Source organism: Cornus florida, unplaced genomic scaffold, assembly GCF_030987335.1.
Source record: "Cornus florida cultivar Cherokee Brave unplaced genomic scaffold, ASM3098733v1 CherokeeBrave_3.0.0_Hap2_Chr02, whole genome shotgun sequence".
Classification (NCBI taxonomy): Eukaryota; Viridiplantae; Streptophyta; class Magnoliopsida; order Cornales; family Cornaceae; genus Cornus; species Cornus florida.
Genome location: NW_026775572.1, coordinates 34,390,505 through 34,410,688, shown reverse-complemented (window position 1 = coordinate 34,410,688; position 20,184 = coordinate 34,390,505). Strand labels below are relative to the sequence as shown.

The window sequence follows — 20,184 nt, the reverse complement described above, 5'->3', positions numbered from 1 at the left end:
GCACTATGGCCAAATTCGTCAAAATCCGTCACACAGGGAAATAGCCGCCTCTTTCCATCAAAGAGCCTTCTCTTTTAAGTCAAAGAGCATTCTCTTTCAAATCAAGATCCTACTCTTTTATCAAAGAGCCTCCTCTTTGCTAAAGGAGCCGTCTCTTTCCCTACTACGCGTCTTCTGCTTTATCTTTGGTAACTTCTAATGATTCCGTTCATCTATGATAAGGTCTTTAGTGGTCTTAAATAAATCCCATAGTTATTCAGAAAATTAATCCAACTCCTTTATGCATTAATCAACATCAAATAATACGAGTATTCATGTAGAAAGTTTAAAATCAAGCACATAAAAATTCGTTTAAACACATACAATTTTAATGAAATTCTAACATGCATAAACAATAAATTTTATGTTTATTTACTCCTGGAATTGCTTTAGGCATGCAAAGAACACAGGTCAAAAGGAGGGAGATAGATATAAAACTTGCCTTTAGGTTTCGGTTTGAAACCTTTCAACGTCGTCTTCGAGTTTTCTGACGAAATCCTAGACTGCCGTTCAACACCTCTGTTGCCCTTGGTTTCACCCACGAACAACCACCCTTTGTTTTCTCCTTGACTCAATCTTAGTCTCAGCCAAACCCCAATTCCCTCGTTTTGTTTTCCTTTCAAACCTCTCTATTTCTCTCTGCCCCTCAATACGTAAATAAGGTTCTAAAAACCCTTGGCAGACTCACTTGTTATATTATATAGGCTTCTAAAAAGCCAAACCCTAATCTTAATTATAATAAAAGAATGAAACAGAAGGATAATTAATTCTAGGGTAAAATGCAAAAAAACCTCCCTCAACTATTGGGCTTTTACAAATAACCCTTCTGAACTACAACTTGCCCCTTTGAACTATCAATTTTGTGCAACTTGCCCCCTTCAACTATCAATTTTCCCGACCGTTAAGTTGATCGGACAAATCAATAGACATATTTACCCTTTTTTAAAACGATGTTGTTTCACACCTAAGGCACTTCAACGAATTTGGTGGAAGATAACAATCTCAAGTAACCAAACATATTTTGACAACACACACCAACACTGTCTTTATTCTTAGGCCAAACAAAGCCATCTGTTCGCCCCATCTCGGAAAAAAAAAAAAAAAAAAAAAAAAAAATCCTTCTTTACTCCATCCTCACCGATCACCACGTTCTCAATCTACCACCATCTCTCTTCGGCGACTGAACTTCCGTTACCAAATACGTGCTTCCAACGCTGTAGACTTAGAGAAATCAGTCTGAATATAAGACGGACCCAAGTTCCCTTCTTTCCGACCTGTTGAGATCCCTTTTATAACTCCGGTAAGGAACTAAGGCCTCCACCCATGTGTGTGAGAATGGGTGGGAAGCTTTTCACGAAGAGTAATAATGTTCCAACGGTAGCTGAACTCGCATCACCAAATCAAGCTTTTTCTCTAACTCACAGAAGGTGTTACAGAGACCTAATAATCAATATTGGAGAATTGATTTTCTTGAAATTAAGCTGCAAATAATGATTTTTTCAAAGTCGAAACAGATACTCTACGATGGTGGTGGTCGTGGTCGTGGTCGTGGTTGTGCGTGGTGGTAAGAGGTAGGGCAAGTTCAGAGCAATTTGAGTTGTTTATGTTGATAGGTCCAGAGATTAAATAGAGACACAACATAACCCTTTCATCTATTCTCTTTGGCAACAAGAAATCCATATAGAGAACCAAAGTCAGCCAAAGCTATTATTGAAGATCAATCGGAGTAGTTGTAGTCTCAATTGTTGCCAGAAAGAAGCCTGATCGGACTGAGAATTGATCGGAGTTGAAGTGACCATTGTTGCCGGACTAAAGATCCATTTAATTCGATGAGAGCACATGACTACAGTGACCTCAACCACGGGCTCCAAATAAATCCAATAGCTACAGCGATTATCCACACAGTTCCGGTGAGAGCTTTAGAGCACATCTCAGCTCGGTGAAGACAAATCCAACTGGTGACAGCCGCAGCATAGATTTAAGAGTCGGTGTTAAATTGATATATGTATGTATGTATATATATATATATATATATATATATATATATATATAACTGTAAGAGACCAGAAAGCTCATCAACGTATCGCCGGTGTGAGCCTAGAAACTTCAACAATTAACCGGTGAGAACAGTTCCGGCAAGACCCAACAACGTACTACCATTAAATCCGGTGAAAGATTCGAATAACAGCTATAAAATGGTGTCAATTAAGGCATACACAGTGTTGCATTTGGAACCGATGATGGATCGGTACTTGTCGACGATTAAGAGGTTGTAGTTGGCGCCGATGGCGGCAGCGGGCGGCGAACTGGGTAGCTGGGAGTGCAGGTGGTCTCAGCAAGCGCCAATCAAGCACATGGTAATGATTGGAGATTTTTTTTCCTAGCCATTGTGGTGGTGTCTAATTATGGTGGTGGCTGTGATGAGTAATGGTGGTAAGAGGTGAAGTAATCCATGGTTATGGGTGCAGGTAGAGAAATGGTGGTCGTGATTATGGTTGAAGAGATAGTGGTGGCAGAGAGAGGGGAAGAGAAGGGGGTGAATGGTTAGGCTTTAAAACCCTAATTAGTGTGGACAAAGTTGTCATTTTACAAGTTTAAATATTATTTTTATTATTAAAATGAATTATGTATTAAAGGGCAATATTGTATTTTCCAACCTTTTAAGGAATTATTTGGTTCAAGGGCATTATGGTCTTTAACTTTTCATAAGGGTTGTAAGGTCATTTAATTATATTTGGGTTGTCAGGTGACTTGCACGCGCTCAAAATCCACTAGCAGATCGCCGGACGGGGTAAATTGCTACCAAATCCCTAGTTCAGGGGGGTTAATTGTCAAATTATTAGATCAGGAGGGTTTTTTGCTGCATGGCTAATACTTCAAGGGAGTTTTTTGCACTTTACCCTTAATTCTATACTAAGTCGGCTATAATAAAAACGTGACTACCTAAAAAAAAACAAAACCCTAACTATAATTTAATATTTAATAAAACTAATACAACTAAAATAATCAACTAAGTCCTTTAAATAAATAAATAAGACAAATAAACCATTAACAATTTAAAACAATTAAGCAAATAAACAAATAAAATGCCAAATAAACAAATAAAATGTAATAAAATAATAATTAAAATGCCGAGACTATCCTTTTAAAATTTGGAGTATTACAATAAACAAGCCCGTAATGCCATTTTGTTGCCAGAAAAAAAGGGAGAAAAAAAATGGTAACTCCAGTTCTATTGGAAGGAAAAAAATAAATAAAAATGTTAATCCAAACCATATATATGTACAGGTAAATTATGGTAGTAACTAATTTAATTTGGTTATCCAGAAACACTGAAAATATGATTTCCATCTCTGCAACTTATTTGACAAAAGAAAAAACTCTACAACTTCATGCCCTAGGTTCAAGCATCTAAGAAGAAGATGGGGGTTTATAAATCCAGTGCGAAAAAAATTAGTTTTGAATTCCCTTTTCTCCTTCAACCTCTATTGCTATTTCTCTCTCATAAAGACCCGTCAATTCTTCTTCATCTTCCTCCCCTGTTACCATCTATGGCTCCTCTTCTCTCTCTAAAATGCGTTAATATGATATACACATACCGGTCACCAAGCTGAATGGTGTGTTGTCCCTATTTAATTGGTTATTGAGATTTCACATTCCATGTCATCAAGTTGTTGTTCTTTATTTCAAAAACTATTCCAGAAATTTTGGAATTAACAAATAATGTGCCACTCGTTTGACTGATGATTTTTTAAGATTTTTTTATTTTTTTTATTATTATTTTTTGTATGACAGTTTTTGATTAACTTCACCTTCTTCTTTTGTTTTAGAGTAAGGCTATCAAGTCATAAGTTCTTTTTCTTGACCATCTGATTGAAAAAGGTTCAAAAAATATTAATAAAAAGAATGAGTCTGAGCAAATTTAAAATAAAATTTAGAATTGAATGGCTAACAAAGAGAGGTTTTATTTATTTATTTGGGCTTGAACTTTTACCCTCCAAAAAAGGCCTTTCCAAAAACCAGAGTCTAAATTATTTCTATTGTTCTGGTCACTCAAAAAACTAGACCCGAGTTGAGAACTTCGCTTTGGTTCCATGGATGATAGGCTAAATGATAAAGCTGATTTGAACGAGGGTGTGTTCGGTTATATGAAATTGGAGATTTATAATTGAAATTAGTGAAATTTAAGAAAATTTTAGTTCAATTTTCTTAATTGTTTTTTCAAATTATACTAATTCCAATTTTAAAACTCCAATTTCATATAACCGAACACACATTTACTCCCATTTGAAGGTATCCTTAAAATGTGTTCCCAATCATCTCTTACCACTTACCCAATTGTCTTCCCATATCTTTATCTCTATTCCAGTAGCCACTTCCCATTTTAGTCCCCTACTTCTCCATGCCCAAGATGTACCCCCAAGCCTAACATGAAGAAAGGTAGAGTGATGGGATTCATTCTTAATAACCCCTCTGTTTCAGAGTTTCAAGCATAATTTTCCTCTTGGTAAAAACTACAAGAAAATTGTGAAAATTTTAAAAATTAAAATTGACAAAAAGTAATAAAAGAAATGATATATTCACACTTTATAAAGTACTTTCCACGTTCTACTAATTTTAAATAAATAAATAAGTAAAATGAGATAATTGTCCTTCACATTTCCACCACTTTCTCAAAAATTATTTAAACTACCCAAAGATACTTAGGTCATTTATTTTACTAAAAAATTAAGGGTAAAATACAACAACACTTCTTGAGGTTTGCCAAAAAGACACACAAGTTTAACTTTACAATATAAAAAATTAGATCAATTTACCCTTATGAACAATTTATGCATAAAAAAAAGTAAAAAATAATTAAATAAAATCGACAGTCTCTCTCTCTCCCAATGGACCGGACAGCGGACTAGATGGCTCTTCCAACCACCTCAGATCCATACTCCGAATTGGGTTACTCAAACTCAGGCCTTCGGCCATACCCAGAACTGTATCCCGGTCCATCCGGTTCCGGCCTCCGGCCATACGCACCCCCAAATTCCTAATCAATTCTTGCCGTCAAAGCGGCACTGCCGTCGTTCAGATAGTAGACACGATGGCACAGCTCTGGCTCAACTCTGGTTCTGCCTATATTTGACACGATGGCTCCCGAACCATCCCTAACTCCGGCGCCTGCCCCTGGACCTGGAGGACCTTACAATACTTCACCACCAATCTGGTTGTCTTCTTCATTGACGGCGTCTTCAATCCACTACCAAGGCGTCGATCTGCTTGTCTTCGATCCGCCACAAAATCCACAGTCTGAGTGTTTCACATAGTAGTCTGCTGCGGACGATGAGATCTTTGCCTTCTTTGAGTTTTCGGCGGTGAAGAGAGAGTTGAGGAAGCTCACAATCCCGCCCCGCGAGATCGGTTGCTTCGGCTTTTTCAGATCACCGGTTCTCGACTTCGTCTTCTTCACGAAATTACTGCCTTTTTTGTTCTGTTCTTGATGATAATTATCAAATGCTTTGATACATACATACATATATATATATACATACATACAATATATATATATATATATATACATATAATGAAAAAAACTTTACAAGAGAGGAGGCGGAGGAGGAAGAGGAGAGAGATAGAGGTGTTAGAGAGATGAGACATGTGAGGGAATTTGGGTTTTTTCTGGGGTAATTATGTTCTTTTAATATGTTTGATATTTTACAATAAATCTGATTTTAATATTAAGGATAATTTCGTCTTTTCAAAGGATTGAAGGCCTTGTTTGGTTGGAGTTTTGTATGAGGGGTGTCTTCGTCTAAAAAATGGGTAAATTTCATCTATGTGTTCTTTTATCAAATCTGAGAGGGTGTAAGTGTATTTTACCCAAAAATTAATTAAGGGGAGTGAAAGAGTATCGTATATGTATCACACACTTGGAAAAATAAATATATGAAATTTTAAAGGTGACATTTTTTAATCTTTTAAAATAAAAAGCCAATGGTTTAAGTTCTCACATGGACAATGCGTATGTGGGAGTTTCTTGTCATGATAAATAGAAAGGAATAATTGCATTGACCTTTTTAATATAAAGGCTAAATTATAAAAACCTCCCATATGCTTTCAAAAACAACATTGATCTCCCTGCAGTAACATAGTTAGAAACATTTGACACAAATTGTAAATTGACATATTTACCCTCAACTTATTTTAATATTTCAAATACAAATGACAAAATACAACATAAATTAAAAAGACTCATTTGTCCTTACTCTTACCTCTTTATTTTCTTTCTATACCAAATTTTTTTCTCTCTCAAAACTCTCTTCCCTCGCTCCCTCCCTTTCTCTACACTCCATCAACATATTTTATCTCAAGCTTAAATGGAAGTGAATACTTCTGTTGGTTCTCAAGCCTTCAAAATTTATCATGAGGCATGGATCTAGTAAAGCATGAATTCTTAGTAAGGGTATAAATGAACATTTTAGTAATTTAGGACTTAAATTGAAAAAAAAAAAAAAAAGAAGTCAAAAGTATAGCTTATTGGTTTTTTTTTAAAAAAATTAGAACTTATTTTTTCTCAAAGAAACTTGGCAATTGTAATACCCCGATATTTAAAAAGATTTATTAATTGGGATTAATTAATTTTATTTTTCTTTTATTTTTTTTTAAAATGATTTATTTGGTTTAATTGGGTTTAATTAATTTAATTTTATATTATTTTATATGATTTGTTTTTATATAGTTGAGTGCTTAAACTAATTGTCTTGTTTTAATTAAATTATACTTCGTGATTGTTATGATGATTGTTGTGTGTGTATTTAATTATTGATGTGTTGATTTTATTGGTATGGTGTGACTTGATTGTAAATTCTTATTTGTTTATATGCATCATGTAATTAGTTTTTTAATTTAAGTATTTATTTAATTATTTTATTTATTTAAATTAATTGGACTGGGCTTAAGGGAAATTGGACCAAAGGATATGGTCTTGGACTTGAAGGAAGCTTTATTGGGTTAATTATTAAAGCCATGGTTTGTGATTATTTAAAATAATCATTTTTGTATAATTATAACTATATATTTAATTATATATAAATATAATTAATTAATTAGTGTTATAGAAGGATATATATATATAGATATATATTTATGGATATATATTAGGATATATGATTTAATTAATCCATAGTTAATTTTATATATATATATATATATATATATATATATATATAATATGTTTATATATATTATATTATTTAAAAGATAATTATTATTATTTTTATTTCGTAATCCTAGTAAGAATAGGGTTAGGGTAATTAATGTGTATAAATATACACATAAGGTTTTATTGTTAAAAATTTTACACGTTAGAAAAATAAGAGAGACAAAGAGAGAGAAGAAGAAGAAAAGACTGATAAGGAAGTGGCCGGATCTGAGAAAGAGGATGTCGGGATTGGAAGAGTCAATCAAAGCTTGAAGCGTCGGTTTCGTTTCGAAATCTTCAGGCGAGTTCTTCTCTATTTTTCCACTTAGAACTCATAAATATTTCACTTTGAGTATCAAGGTTTTAAATTAAATTTATTAATTTAAATTATGGATAGAACAAATTAATCAAAGCATTAAATTAATTTTATTTGATTAAATCATGTGTAGATCGGATTATTAGAAAGTCTAAATTATTATATTTTATTCTTTTGGAATTTTGGATTTTAATTGGTTTATATGTGTGTTGCATATATTTTAAAAATTAATCTATAGGTTGATCTTAGATCCAATATGATTAATTAGGGTTTTTTAGAGTTTCTGGAATTTTTCTATAATTTTTGGAATTTTCTAGATATTTTTTTGGATTTGTTTTATATATATATATTTTGAATTTTGTATAATTATTTTAGTATAATTATACACTGGAGGCTCTGGGTTAATCGGCCCATCAATATGGGTCTGATTCGGTGTGGTACAGCACAATATAACCTTGTGTGCTTGTGAATCAAAGCCATTGTGCTTTGAAAACAATAATGGATTGATTCGGTGTGATACGGGTGTATGGAGGATTAGTGTGCCACAAATTTGAACCTTAGATGTGGCTGATTGAAGGGAGAGTTGATATGATGTGGCGTTGGTGCATAGAGACGTATGGAGATGCGGTGAGATGATCCTGTGTGACACCCGCATAAGGACAAGGTTGCATCCAGCGAATAGCAGCATGCCACATCAGTAAGGAAGAGGATCTGGCGCGTGAGCACGTGTGAGGTCAGCTGCCAGTGCTAGGTGGCGCGTGGAGGTGCGTTCAGAGGCTTTAGGTGCGTGTAGTGGCACGTGGGGGAGCGTGAGGCATTGTTTAGGGTCCTGTTAAGGTCTTGTGCAGTCCGGTGAATTTGCAGAATTTATTTTAAGCTTGTTAGGGTTAAAATTAACCATTAGGGGGTGTGTTCTTAGTGTTCTGAGAGCCTTAAAGTGTTGCTATGATATTTAGTAACATTTAATTGGCGTAAATATAATTAATTAAATATTTTGCCATACAAGGAGGTGTATATATGTATATATAGTTATATGTGTATAAATATACATGGTTGATTTAATTTATGATTCGTATAGAATGAGGTATATATATACATATATATATAAATATGTATATATGGTTTTTTTAAAATAATCTAAGATTATTAAAGAATGAGTTATACACATATATACATATTAAATAATATATGTGTATATGTATATATATCAATTAAGATGATTATACTTATTTTTCTTATTTGATATATCTGGAGAGGCTGGTTAATAAATTTATTATATATTTATCATCCGCATGAGATGTTTTTGTATTAATTAGCTTATTGTTAAGTTTAAAGTTGATACATAGTTGAGTTGTAGGCATTGATGAGTTGTCATAGATGTAAATATATTGCTTAAGTATTTGTATGAATAAAATACATACATAGGAAACATGGATGAGTTGCTAGTTTATAAGTATAAATATATATACTTGTGGAGGCATGGTTGAATTGCTAATTTGTAAATAAATATACTTCAGGAGGCATTGTTGAATTGCCAATGTATAAATAGATATATTTATAATGGTATGGTTGATTTGCCAAGGTATAATTATATGGCTATATGTTTGATGATTAAAATATATCATCTACGATTATTATATGTATAAGGTGGATTAGGGTTAGATATTCTTAAATTAGAATAGTCTAGTACTTACAGATTAGTGTATTATTTTATACATATTAATAAAATAATACTCGGGTGACATGGATGATTTGTCAAAACCTAAATATTGGCTGTGAGATTTAAATACTTAAAATCATTATTTGTTTTGGAATTAAATATAATATTCTTTTAATTATATTTTATTATTTAAATTATTAAATTGCCGTGTAGGATGGGATTAAGGTTATGGGAGTTTCTTTAAAAAGAAATTGTAGATTGGACTAGATAAAATTATTATTTAATCATTGATAATGGTTATATATATATATATATTATAGTATATCAAGGTTAAAACTTTATTAGGTTTGCTTTTGATCAGAGATGATCTATTTATTGGTTTTCAGAGGTCTGGTAGAGAGAACTTACTCGTAGGGTTTAACCCGCGATTTATTTTTCAGGTTATTAGAAGTTCAAGTCTCAAGGTTGAGGATCCGCAGCTGGAGGACTTATCCACTCTTTCGCTTTATTTTAAAGTAGGATATTATTATCTTTTCATTTGACATTAGTAATTAATAGTGAACTTTTGGTTAATAGATTTTGGTTAAGGGGTCCTTGGGTTACAGGATTCCCGAGTTGTAAATGTTGAAGAATTATTAATGGATTTATTATTTATTAGTTTTCTTCAGCGTATTAATTAATCTTTATTCCATTTTGTAATCTGTGCTTGTTAAATACTTTCATTGTTTTGATATCCCCTGATTTTGTGCGCGGACTTGATCAACCCGTGTTCCGAAATTAGGGGGTATCACAGCAATAATTTTTCTAATTTTAAAAATATATTTATTTTCCATAGCAGCTTCTTAGAGGGTGTGGTAGGGCCACTAGAGAGGCGCTATGCAGTAATTAATAATAGAGTTAATTACAATAACACTGAGGTTTGTCATAATAACAGCCATATACAAGTTAGTCTCTTTTTGAACAATGAGACCTCCTCAGGTTTGATAAAGTTAACAAAGACACCCTGCCATCTTTGACACAAGCTAAAAAGACTTTAATAACCTTTCACTTTTTAACTAACCCATTGAAATTATAAAATTACCTTTTTAGCCTTTATAATCATTTCAATGGATCAATTTAGTCCTCACACCACCACCAAAACTAAGAAGCCCTCCTATGCAATCCTAGCCACACATATAAGAAAATATGTCGAGTAAGATTACACGCCTTCTATCTTCTCTTTCCTCCCAACTTTCTCTTTATACACTGTCATTGGGTTCTAGACTCTAATTCAGCTCTGCGATCATGGATTCTCGATCGGAATCTCTGTTCATATCCCTGTCGTTAATGACACAGCCTTCTATCATCTCTATCCTTAAAGAACCCTTCAAGCAGCTCCTCCTCAGTCACCGCCCCGACTACCTTTTCACGGACACATTCCACCATTGGTCTGGTGGTATCCTGACATTATTGACGCCATAGGCGTTCCTTGAATCATCTTTAACGGCAATTATTGCTTCGTTCTTGTTTGTGAAGGCGAAGGTCGGGTTGTTGGCGGCGGCGGTGAACACCCAAATTGAGGCGTAGATGCTAATGGAAGATCACGAGGTTGTCGTCGCTAAAAGATCCGGTGAGTCAAAGAACGAGATGCAGTCGTTGACGACGAATTGAGAGTTCGTCAGAGAATCTAGGATAAAACCTAAGTATGGCAATTTGGACAGTGAAATCTGACCCACCAATCCTTTCCGATGCCGTCCGAGCACTGGCTGCAACAACTCCAACAGCTGCTTATCCTGCAACACCGGCAGCCGCCTCGAGTGCAATGGCCTCGGCTGCGCCACCCTCACCCATACCACAAGTGCATCAAGTAACCAAATAATTTTTTCTCTTTCTTCCCAACTTCTCTCTGTTCTCTCCATCCGCCCAAAGCACCGATCTCACACAAAGGGAAATTTGGTCTTTAAATAGTTTTGATATTTTATCATTAAAAGTAATAAAATATTAAAGGACAATTTTGACTTTTCATAACCTTTTAGGGGTTGTTTGGATGCAATTTCTGACAAGAGGTGTCATTGTTCAGAAAACCTCAAACTTGTATATAATTGTCAATATGACAAATTTCAGGGGTATTACTGTAATTAACCCTTAATAATATTTTCCTAGCAGGTGGGTTGGCATTGGCATTGACTTTGTTTCACTTTGTCTTCTTCAATTCAGAGGTTCATTCAGCACTACACAACTTGCCTTCAATTCTCTTCCTGACTTGGCTTCTCCATCTGCGAGTGCTTTTGCAATCTCATCAAAATATATTCTTCAAATCTCTACCCAGGTATTTATGCGCTCACAATTCCTAATTTGTAGCTTCGCTTTTCCATTTTTATTTATTTATTTATTTATTTTATTTTTACCCTTTTTAGATTGTTTTTCATTTTCTGTAAATTGTTTTCAACTTCTGTGTATGTTTCATGCTTGCACAATCAGAAAGTGCCTATTCTAGTTGTTGATTTTATTTATTTTATGCTTATTTAATATTTTTTTAGTTTAAATAATTTTGCTGCAGCTATGTTATTAAGGAGTGTGTTTTTTGCTTTTTTCTTGTAATTTACTTTAATGTGTTCGGCAGTATGTAATTAGAATTTTGAAATTGAAAGTGATAGAATTTAAGAAAAATAATTAAAAAAATTGAATCAAATTTTTCTTAAATTTTATCAATTTCAATTCCAATTGCAATTGCAATTCCAATTCCAATTGCAATTGCAATTCCAATTCCAATTACAATTGCAATTCCAATTCCAAAACTCAAATTCTATGTAGCAAAAGTGATTGGTATGAAATACGTGAGAAGGAAATTTTTTAATAAAATTCCTGCAATTGACTTTTTTCTCCCCAAACTTTTCCGCTAAAATTTATTTTCGTTTTGTATTGGATTTCAAACAACGGAAACCAATAACTATGCATGCGAACGACAACTCAATTGTTTTTTTTTACTTCTGTGCTCTAAAGAATGGTTTTTTGGGAAAAAAATATATATAGCAGTGCGTCCCTTGATACTTGTATAGAGACGTTAGTCTGATCTCTTTTAATATAATGACTAGAAAAGAGTTCCAATTAACGAGGACTTCATTTCCAATAATAGTAGTTTGTAGAGCCTGAATTAACTTGAAAATTTCATCATTTTTTTATATATAATATTATTAATTAATTCTTTGGTTATTGATAGCATTATACTCAAATTCATATACTTACAAAATCATTGAAATATAAATCTAAAGTGGAGCCTAAAGGTCTGTTGGACTCTTTGGAATTGACCCTTTTGTTCGGTTCCTTAAATGAGAATATAATTGGAATTCATTCTCAATTCTATTTGCCTCAATTACTTGGTGGAAATTCTCTCGTAGGATTCCGAGAAGATTAAGGCGCAATACTCCCCCTCAAGTTAAAGTATGAATATTAATTATGCCCAACTTGCAAAGAAAACGTTGAAAATGTTCACTTACTAACGGCTTCGTAAAGACATCAGTATCAGATAGATTATTTTGTTTGCATTCAGAGATACCCCGCTTGATTTCAAAAATCTTAGTACTATTAGGCCGAGAAAAAACCAAATTTCTTGAGCAGACTCGGAATAAATAATACTCGTAGCAAGTTCTAACACCATCGGGTGAAGTATCTAGGAGATTACCATATCATTCACTCGAATCCAATGCTCATAGGTTGAAGAAGATGGGTCTGGCATAGAAAAATTATTACCATATCATTCACTAATGGTTCTGATATTTTAGATCAAAATAAAAATAAAATATTAAATGGTAAAGTAGACATTTAATCCCTTTTAAGGCTCTGTTTGGCTTCATTATAATATATATTTATAAATGATTATATATTTACACACACACACACACACACACACATATATATATATATATATATTATCTAATATTTTAATTCAAAAGCATAAATATTAGGCAGTTTTTAATCCAGGCCTAAAAGCGCTATGTTTGGAGGCAAAGATAATATAAATATTTTAATTTCAAATGAATGAGATTTATCAAACAGACGAATTTGAATTGTATTAGAATTATAGTTTAATTCTATACAAATTTTAAAGATGAAACCAAACAACATATTTAGAATTGAATTTATAAAATTTTAATTCCATAGAATTAAATTTTCAATTCAATTCCAATTTAATTCTAATTCTTACCAACTGAGAATTAAAATTCCAATTCAATTCTTCTAATTCTAACCAACCGCACCCTAAATATAATATTTAAAGTTGTTAGATTGTGATGGTATCATTGTGGCATAATCTTCTCAGGGGGACTACCATGCCCCAGGAACTTGGAAATAGCTTCCTTTAAATAATTTTTATCATTTCTTTTAATATTTTTAATACTTTCCGAGATGCAAAAGGACCAAGAAATCACATCTATGATCATCAAATTTGAGCGATTTTCAGAATACATGAACTATAACATGAAACCCATTTTATTGATATCTTTAAAAATTGTCTCCTACGAGCACGCGCCATAAATAAGAATGGTTTTTAAGCCTTGGCAGGGGACTTAAAATGTGTATAACAAATATTTTGTGATTTTCTTTGTAATAAAAAATTGTCATTTGGAAGTTAAAAAGGATATAGAAACGAAGAATAGAGTAAAAGGAAGTGGTGAGCTTTTACATAATTTTCACCAGTAAAGTGTTTATTCTAATAATTTATTAAAAGAATCTTCGTATACATAAGATAAACGATTGATATACCAAGTAATATGTAGGAGTTCAAAACTCCGAGAGCTGAGAGCTTAGAGCCGAGAGGGATTATCTTCCACTATTTTTTTATAGCCGAAGGTAGTGGTAAACATGCTATGTTTTTTGTTTAAGAGAAAAACTTGCCAAAACTTGTATGTATATTCAGGTTTTTCTTTTTTTGGACTAATTACTCTTTCATCTATAAATTGAAGTGAGATTAGCATAATTTATCATTAGGCGATGAAGTTAATGGCAATTAATCTCTACTGAAGTTCTCTTGCTTGTTGTATTTGAGTATATTATGATGCCCTCTTGGTTTTGGCAGTGGATATGTTGAGGAAAGTTGTGGAACAGCTGAGTAATTTCAGCAGCCTTGATGATGAGATGCAAACTCTCAGAAGCAAAATAGGATCTTTGAGCTGCCGAGCAGATGATGTAACTGCAATGCTGCAAAATGCAGAGTTACGAACAGGAAAGAAACGAAAGAGAGGTCAAGAATTGGTGGGAGAACGTGCAAAATAAGAAAATTGAGTTTCAAAGCTTTGAACAAGATGTACAAGGAAACCGTGGTTGTCAAAAACTGCAGTTCGGAAAACGTGCAGTGAAAATGATCAGTGAAGTGGTAGAACTGGTTGAGCAAGGTAAATTTCCTGAGGGGCTGTTACTTAATGTGCATGACACCAATGCAGTGCCATTGTTGACCACAAAATTAATAGGTCAGGAATTTAAACAGAATTTGGAAAAAGTTTGGAATTGTTTGATGAACGATGATATCAAGCACATTGGAATTTATGGAATGGGAGGATCGGGGAAAACAACCTTGGCCACCAACATCAATAATTTACTTTTACAAAGATCTGCAACTTCTGGCATCAAAGTTTATTGGCTCACTGTGTCGCAAGATTGGAGCATTGATAAATTGCAATACGACATTGTTGAATTGCTAAAGTTGAATCTCACCAAGGAGAAGGAAAGAAATAAAAGGGCAGCCATAATCTCACAAGCATTGACAAGAAGGAAGAAATCTATATTCATCTTGAACGATGTGTGGAAACACTCTAGTCTTGAGGAGATAGGAATTTCTTGTAGAGTGAGTGCATTGAAGTTGATTTTTACTACTCGCTTGTTGAACGTATGTCGTAAGATGGGATGCCAGGAAATAATCCATGTAGGACCTCTTTTTGAGGATGAAGCATGGAATTTATTCCTAGAGAAACTTGTGCCTGAAGGAGGTGAAATTCCATGGCAAAAGAATCCAGAAATAAAAGAGACTACAATGTCCATGGCAAAAAGATGTTGCAGGTTGCCAATTGCAATTATTACGGTGACCAGAAGCATGATGGGGGAGAATGACATTCATGAGTGGAGGAATGCATTACGAGAATTGAAAGAATTTATCACCAAGCAGGGAGATATGGAAGATGATGTATTCTCCAAATTAAAATTTAGCTACACGCGACTGAAGAATGAAAAGTTGAAAGATTGTTTCTTGTATTGTGCACTTTATCCTGAAGACCGTAGAATAAGAAGAGATGAATTGATACCCAAATTCATTGTGGAGGGACTGGTAGATAGAATGAAGACAAGGCAAGCATAATTCGACAAGGGTCATACTATGCTAAATGAACTTGCGAACGCATGCTTACTGGAAAGTTGTGAAGAGGACAATCGCCCTGTGTGAAGATGCATGATTTGATGAGAGAGATGGCATTGGAGATTGCAGGTCGTCGGTTGATAGTAAAGGCTGGTTTTGGTTGTGAGAAAATACCAGAAGAGCATGAATGGACAGAAGAACTGAAAAGAATTTCCTTGATAGAAACTTCCATAAATGAAATTCCACAAGGCATGTCACTAAGGTGTCCTGGATTATCAACATTAATATTGCAAGGTAGTGAGATTTTAAAATGTATTCCTCGCAGTTTTTTTGAGCATATAAGTGCCCTCCGTGTTCTCGATTTATCTTCTACTGGAATTGTGGAATTGCCGAGTACTATATAAGACTAGGAGAATCTCACAGCATTATTTCTTAACTCGTGTGAAGAACTCAGAATTTTGCCTCCTTTAGGGAAGCTTAAGGCATTACAGTTGTTGGATCTCTGTTATACTTCAATTGAAGAAGAAGTACCGCAAGGTATGGAAATGTTGGTCAATCTCAAATGCCTATATATGGATGCATAGGTCTGGAGTCGTTTCTATGTGGGATATTATCCAAACTCTCCAGTCTCCAAGATATTCGATTTGGTTCAATGAAGATACGAGTAGAAGAATTGGAGAGGTTGGGGCAGCTGGAAAAATTAGAAGGGTGCCTGGACAGTATGTCTGATTTTAATCGATATGTTAATTCCGATCACTACAGGTAGTTGAACACTTGTCGTTTTCGTGTAAGCTTATATATAAATGAAGAATATGCATGGGAATATGAAAAAGAAGCGAAGATTGGAAATTGTTGTTGTAACGACCCGAACCCGAGGGTCCGAATCGCTAACCGAGTTCTTACCAGAACCCGAGGTCAACTAAAAACGTTACCGTCCTTTCCTGTATCAATACATAATATACGTTTCATCCCAGGGTTTATAAATAATAATAATAATAATAATAATAATAATAATAAAATGAGATCATTGTTACAAAATATGTCAAACAGTCCACTAACCCATCAAAGCCTGTGGAGGAACGTCGTCCGCCACTTCCTTCCCGTGTCTTGAAAAATGTTAAAATGATAGGGTGAGCTAAACGCTTAGTAAGAAGTGTCTAAGACACACCTCTTATGACCCGGTGAATCCACATAGAGAATAGAAAGCAAGAGAACGAGATCATATCTCGGGAGTCAAGTAAAACAACTGTATCATCAATAAATGTACATATCTCAACCAATTACCAAATGCACCACGTACAATGATATGCCATGTCATGCAATGTCACTCCCCGTTTCCGAAACCATACCGTTTCAACTTTCAAATTATTAGTGTAATCCGACCCACGGCACCTCCAAGGCGTCACGAAAGGGGGATTAGCTAACCATCCACGACCACAAGGCACCTCCAAGGCATCGCATCCGGCCTGGTTAGCTCAACCACACTAGGGCCACTCCCTAGTCCCATCTCTAGACCACACTAACACCACGGACAACTAGGCGTCTCCTAGGCATCCGGGTTTTACAAACACTTTTCAAAAACATTTCCCCAAAATAATTTCATTGGTTTTTAAAAAAAATACTTATCCCCTTTTTCTTTCTCAATGGATGCATAAATGCTTCATGATTCCAAATTGTCAAATTCAACAACTATATTCCATACATTTTACCCATATCATAACCACAACTTGTAAAAGAATATTTTAAACATTTATTTCTACAATTATGACATTAAATTTCCATAACAATTGAAATACATAAAGTAAACAACTTATCATTTCTAAGTATGCTTCTTCACTACAAGGATGTAACTAAATTTGCAAACTCATTTATCACATAGCATACATCCACCACTTTACAAATAATCAACCATAATCACATAGTCAAAATAATTGAAATTAAACATGCTTACAGTCAATTTAAGAAGGAAAATTCACATAGAACATAAGAAATTGTGAATTAGAGTACTCCTACCTCAAAAGTAGCCAAAATACATCCCCGGCCGGAAAAGTCAATGCCGGCAACCGCAGTCAATGCCGGTCAACGAAAGTCAATGCCGGTCAACGGCTGCGGAACAGAAATTGTTTGGTGGGAACGTAGCTGTCGACGAGGAGATTCTACTGTTCAAAAGGGTCAGCTCCGAAATCTGACTCTAAGTGGCCCAAAACCCCATCCGAAGCCTTAGATCCAAAAATTTCAAAAATTCATAAAATAATCACTGCTCTTCTGAAAAATAAACTCTTTAACTATGTAATAGAGAACGATGAGAGGAACGTTTTTCGTTAAGTAACCAAGACTGGAAACCTGACCGATTGGCCAAAAAATGGAGGAAAAATTGAAGCCATCAAAAAAATATATATATATATATATATAGGGAGAGAGTGACGACGCTGGGAGAGAGGAAGAGAATGATAGTTGGGCAAATGGCTTTATGGCCATTAAAGTGACTAATTAGTGGTGGGTCTCACAACATAAAATAATATCTTTAATATATATATATATATATAGATAAGGCGGTGTATAACCGACCAAGTATATATATATATATATAACAGAGTAAATTAATTAAGGCGGTATATAACCGACCAAGATATATAACAAGATAGATAATTGAATATTAAACTGATATTAAAATGAGAAAGTAATTACAACAAAAGGTTACTGAAATAAACTTACAAATTAATGTAACTGATAGAGGTCTGAAGAATACAACATATTGGTGAAGTATTACACTCAGAAAGGGTAAATAAACAAGAACTAAATATTATAATTGGAACTGGATAGGGAAGCCTGAATACTCTCTCTCAAAGTCTGGAAGAGTAGCCTGAATGAAGCCTGAAGAACAATGGGAATGACCACTGCATTAATAGGTGAGGCTCGAGACATCTGAGGCGCAATTCCCGGCTTTTAAAAAGTAACTTTTGACTTTTCGGATTATCTGTAACTGTTGATGAATAGTGAGTTACTGTTCTTGTCGTTTGTGCCGACGGTTACTGTAGATGAATAGTATTTTGTCGGGAGCACTGTTGAAATAGTGATTCTACCGACAGTTACTGTGGCAGTAGTGATTTTACCCTGTTACTGTAGCAATGTTGATTTTTCCTGAAAATCCTTAGTAAGGATCATCATAGGGATTTTGACTATGTTAGAATATTGAGTTATCATATAAATAAACTGGGTGACTAGACTCAACTTCAAAAGATGCATCATCAACTTCTTTCTCTTCTTGGGATAGCTCTTGGAGGCGATCAGTTAAGGAAGCAGCCATCTTCTTGAGCTCTTCAATCTCTGATTTGGGAGTTTTCTTGGATTTGGAGGTAGTTGCAGAAGAGGTCTGTTTGTGTTGGGTTACTTGTTGTGGTTGTGAAACCGCTGTGACTGGTGTTGGTAACTGCTGGGGAAATTCTCCCTTAATGTAACCAATGATTCTGTCAATTTGGAATGCATCCCACCATTTAACATAGTGACGACAGATAACTAGTGTGCCTTGGATATCATATTGCCATTTGAAAATCCAAGGAACTTTGTATTTACAGAAGAACAGGAAAAGAATAGGGAACTGAGAGTTGTGTTTACTAACTTTTTAAATAGTGTGGAAATATTTGATTTGGTTGGCAAGAGTTAGGGGCAAGATTTCTGGAATGGAGCTATACTGAGACCACCATTTTATGAACCAGGTAAAGATGGGAGATTTGTAATTGAATTGATTATCAAAATTGAGAAACCAGGAATGAGTGAAGGACTCATTTTGGTGAAGTAGAATGATGAACCAGGCATTCATGTAGTCATGGTAATTAAATACATAATCATGGTCGGGCAATGGTTTGCATAAAGCAGGGTGACTATCCCATTCATCTAAGGACATGATTTTTTGTATATAGAGAGAATGGTAAAGAACCTTTGTCTTATCAATTTTATCAAAAAATTTGTTAATACGGATGGACTTTGTGGAATACAGAATATTTTTGTAAAATTGGAGTGACTTGAAGGGTTGACTGGAGAGGTAATGAAGATTAGGAGGAAAATAAGACCGTGCTAGTTCAATGGGGTCCTGTATGTGACTAAGAGAGGGCCTAATGTAGAATAAGGGTTGAACTGGTTTTTCAATATAGTTACTTGGTGATTTGGTAGTATTTCTTGGCACAGAGCGTCTAGTAGTATCTTGGAAAGGATCAGGTGCAGGATCAACTAGAGCGGACTTGAAAGAGGGTAACTAAGAATTAAGTGGTTGAAATCTGTTTGTGACAACTAGAGCAGAGGACTGTTGTAACTGGGATTGTGATCTGGTGACTGGGGCTTTACTTGAGCAAATATCAAATGGTTTAACTAGCTGGGGCCTCTGGGGAGGCTGTCGGTCTGCCATCAGATTTCTGCAAGAATTCTCTGGTAAGAAAATCTGGAATAGAATTGCTACTTCCTTTGATATATTCTATATCAAAATCGAATATACTTAATATAACTTGTCACCGGGGAAAAATCTGTTTAGAAGGAATATTTTGAACATCTTTTTCTAAAACATATTTTGCACTTTGACAATCAACTCTGAGTAAAAACTTTTGATTCAAACTATCATCTTGAAATTTACTAATACATAAAACAATAGATAAAATTTGTTTCTT

General features: G+C 34.3%; 1 protein-coding gene across 1 annotated transcript; it reads left to right on the top strand.

Moving 5' to 3' along the window:
- The first annotated feature begins 14,264 nt into the window (after nt 1-14,264).
- On the top strand, nt 14,265-16,405 carry LOC132286454 (probable disease resistance protein At5g63020). Its single transcript, XM_059788792.1, has one exon. It carries the CDS (start codon nt 14,387-14,389, stop codon nt 15,527-15,529), a length of 1,143 nt encoding a protein of 380 aa, XP_059644775.1. The 5' UTR covers nt 14,265-14,386; the 3' UTR covers nt 15,530-16,405.
- The last annotated feature ends 3,779 nt before the right edge of the window (nt 16,406-20,184 follow it).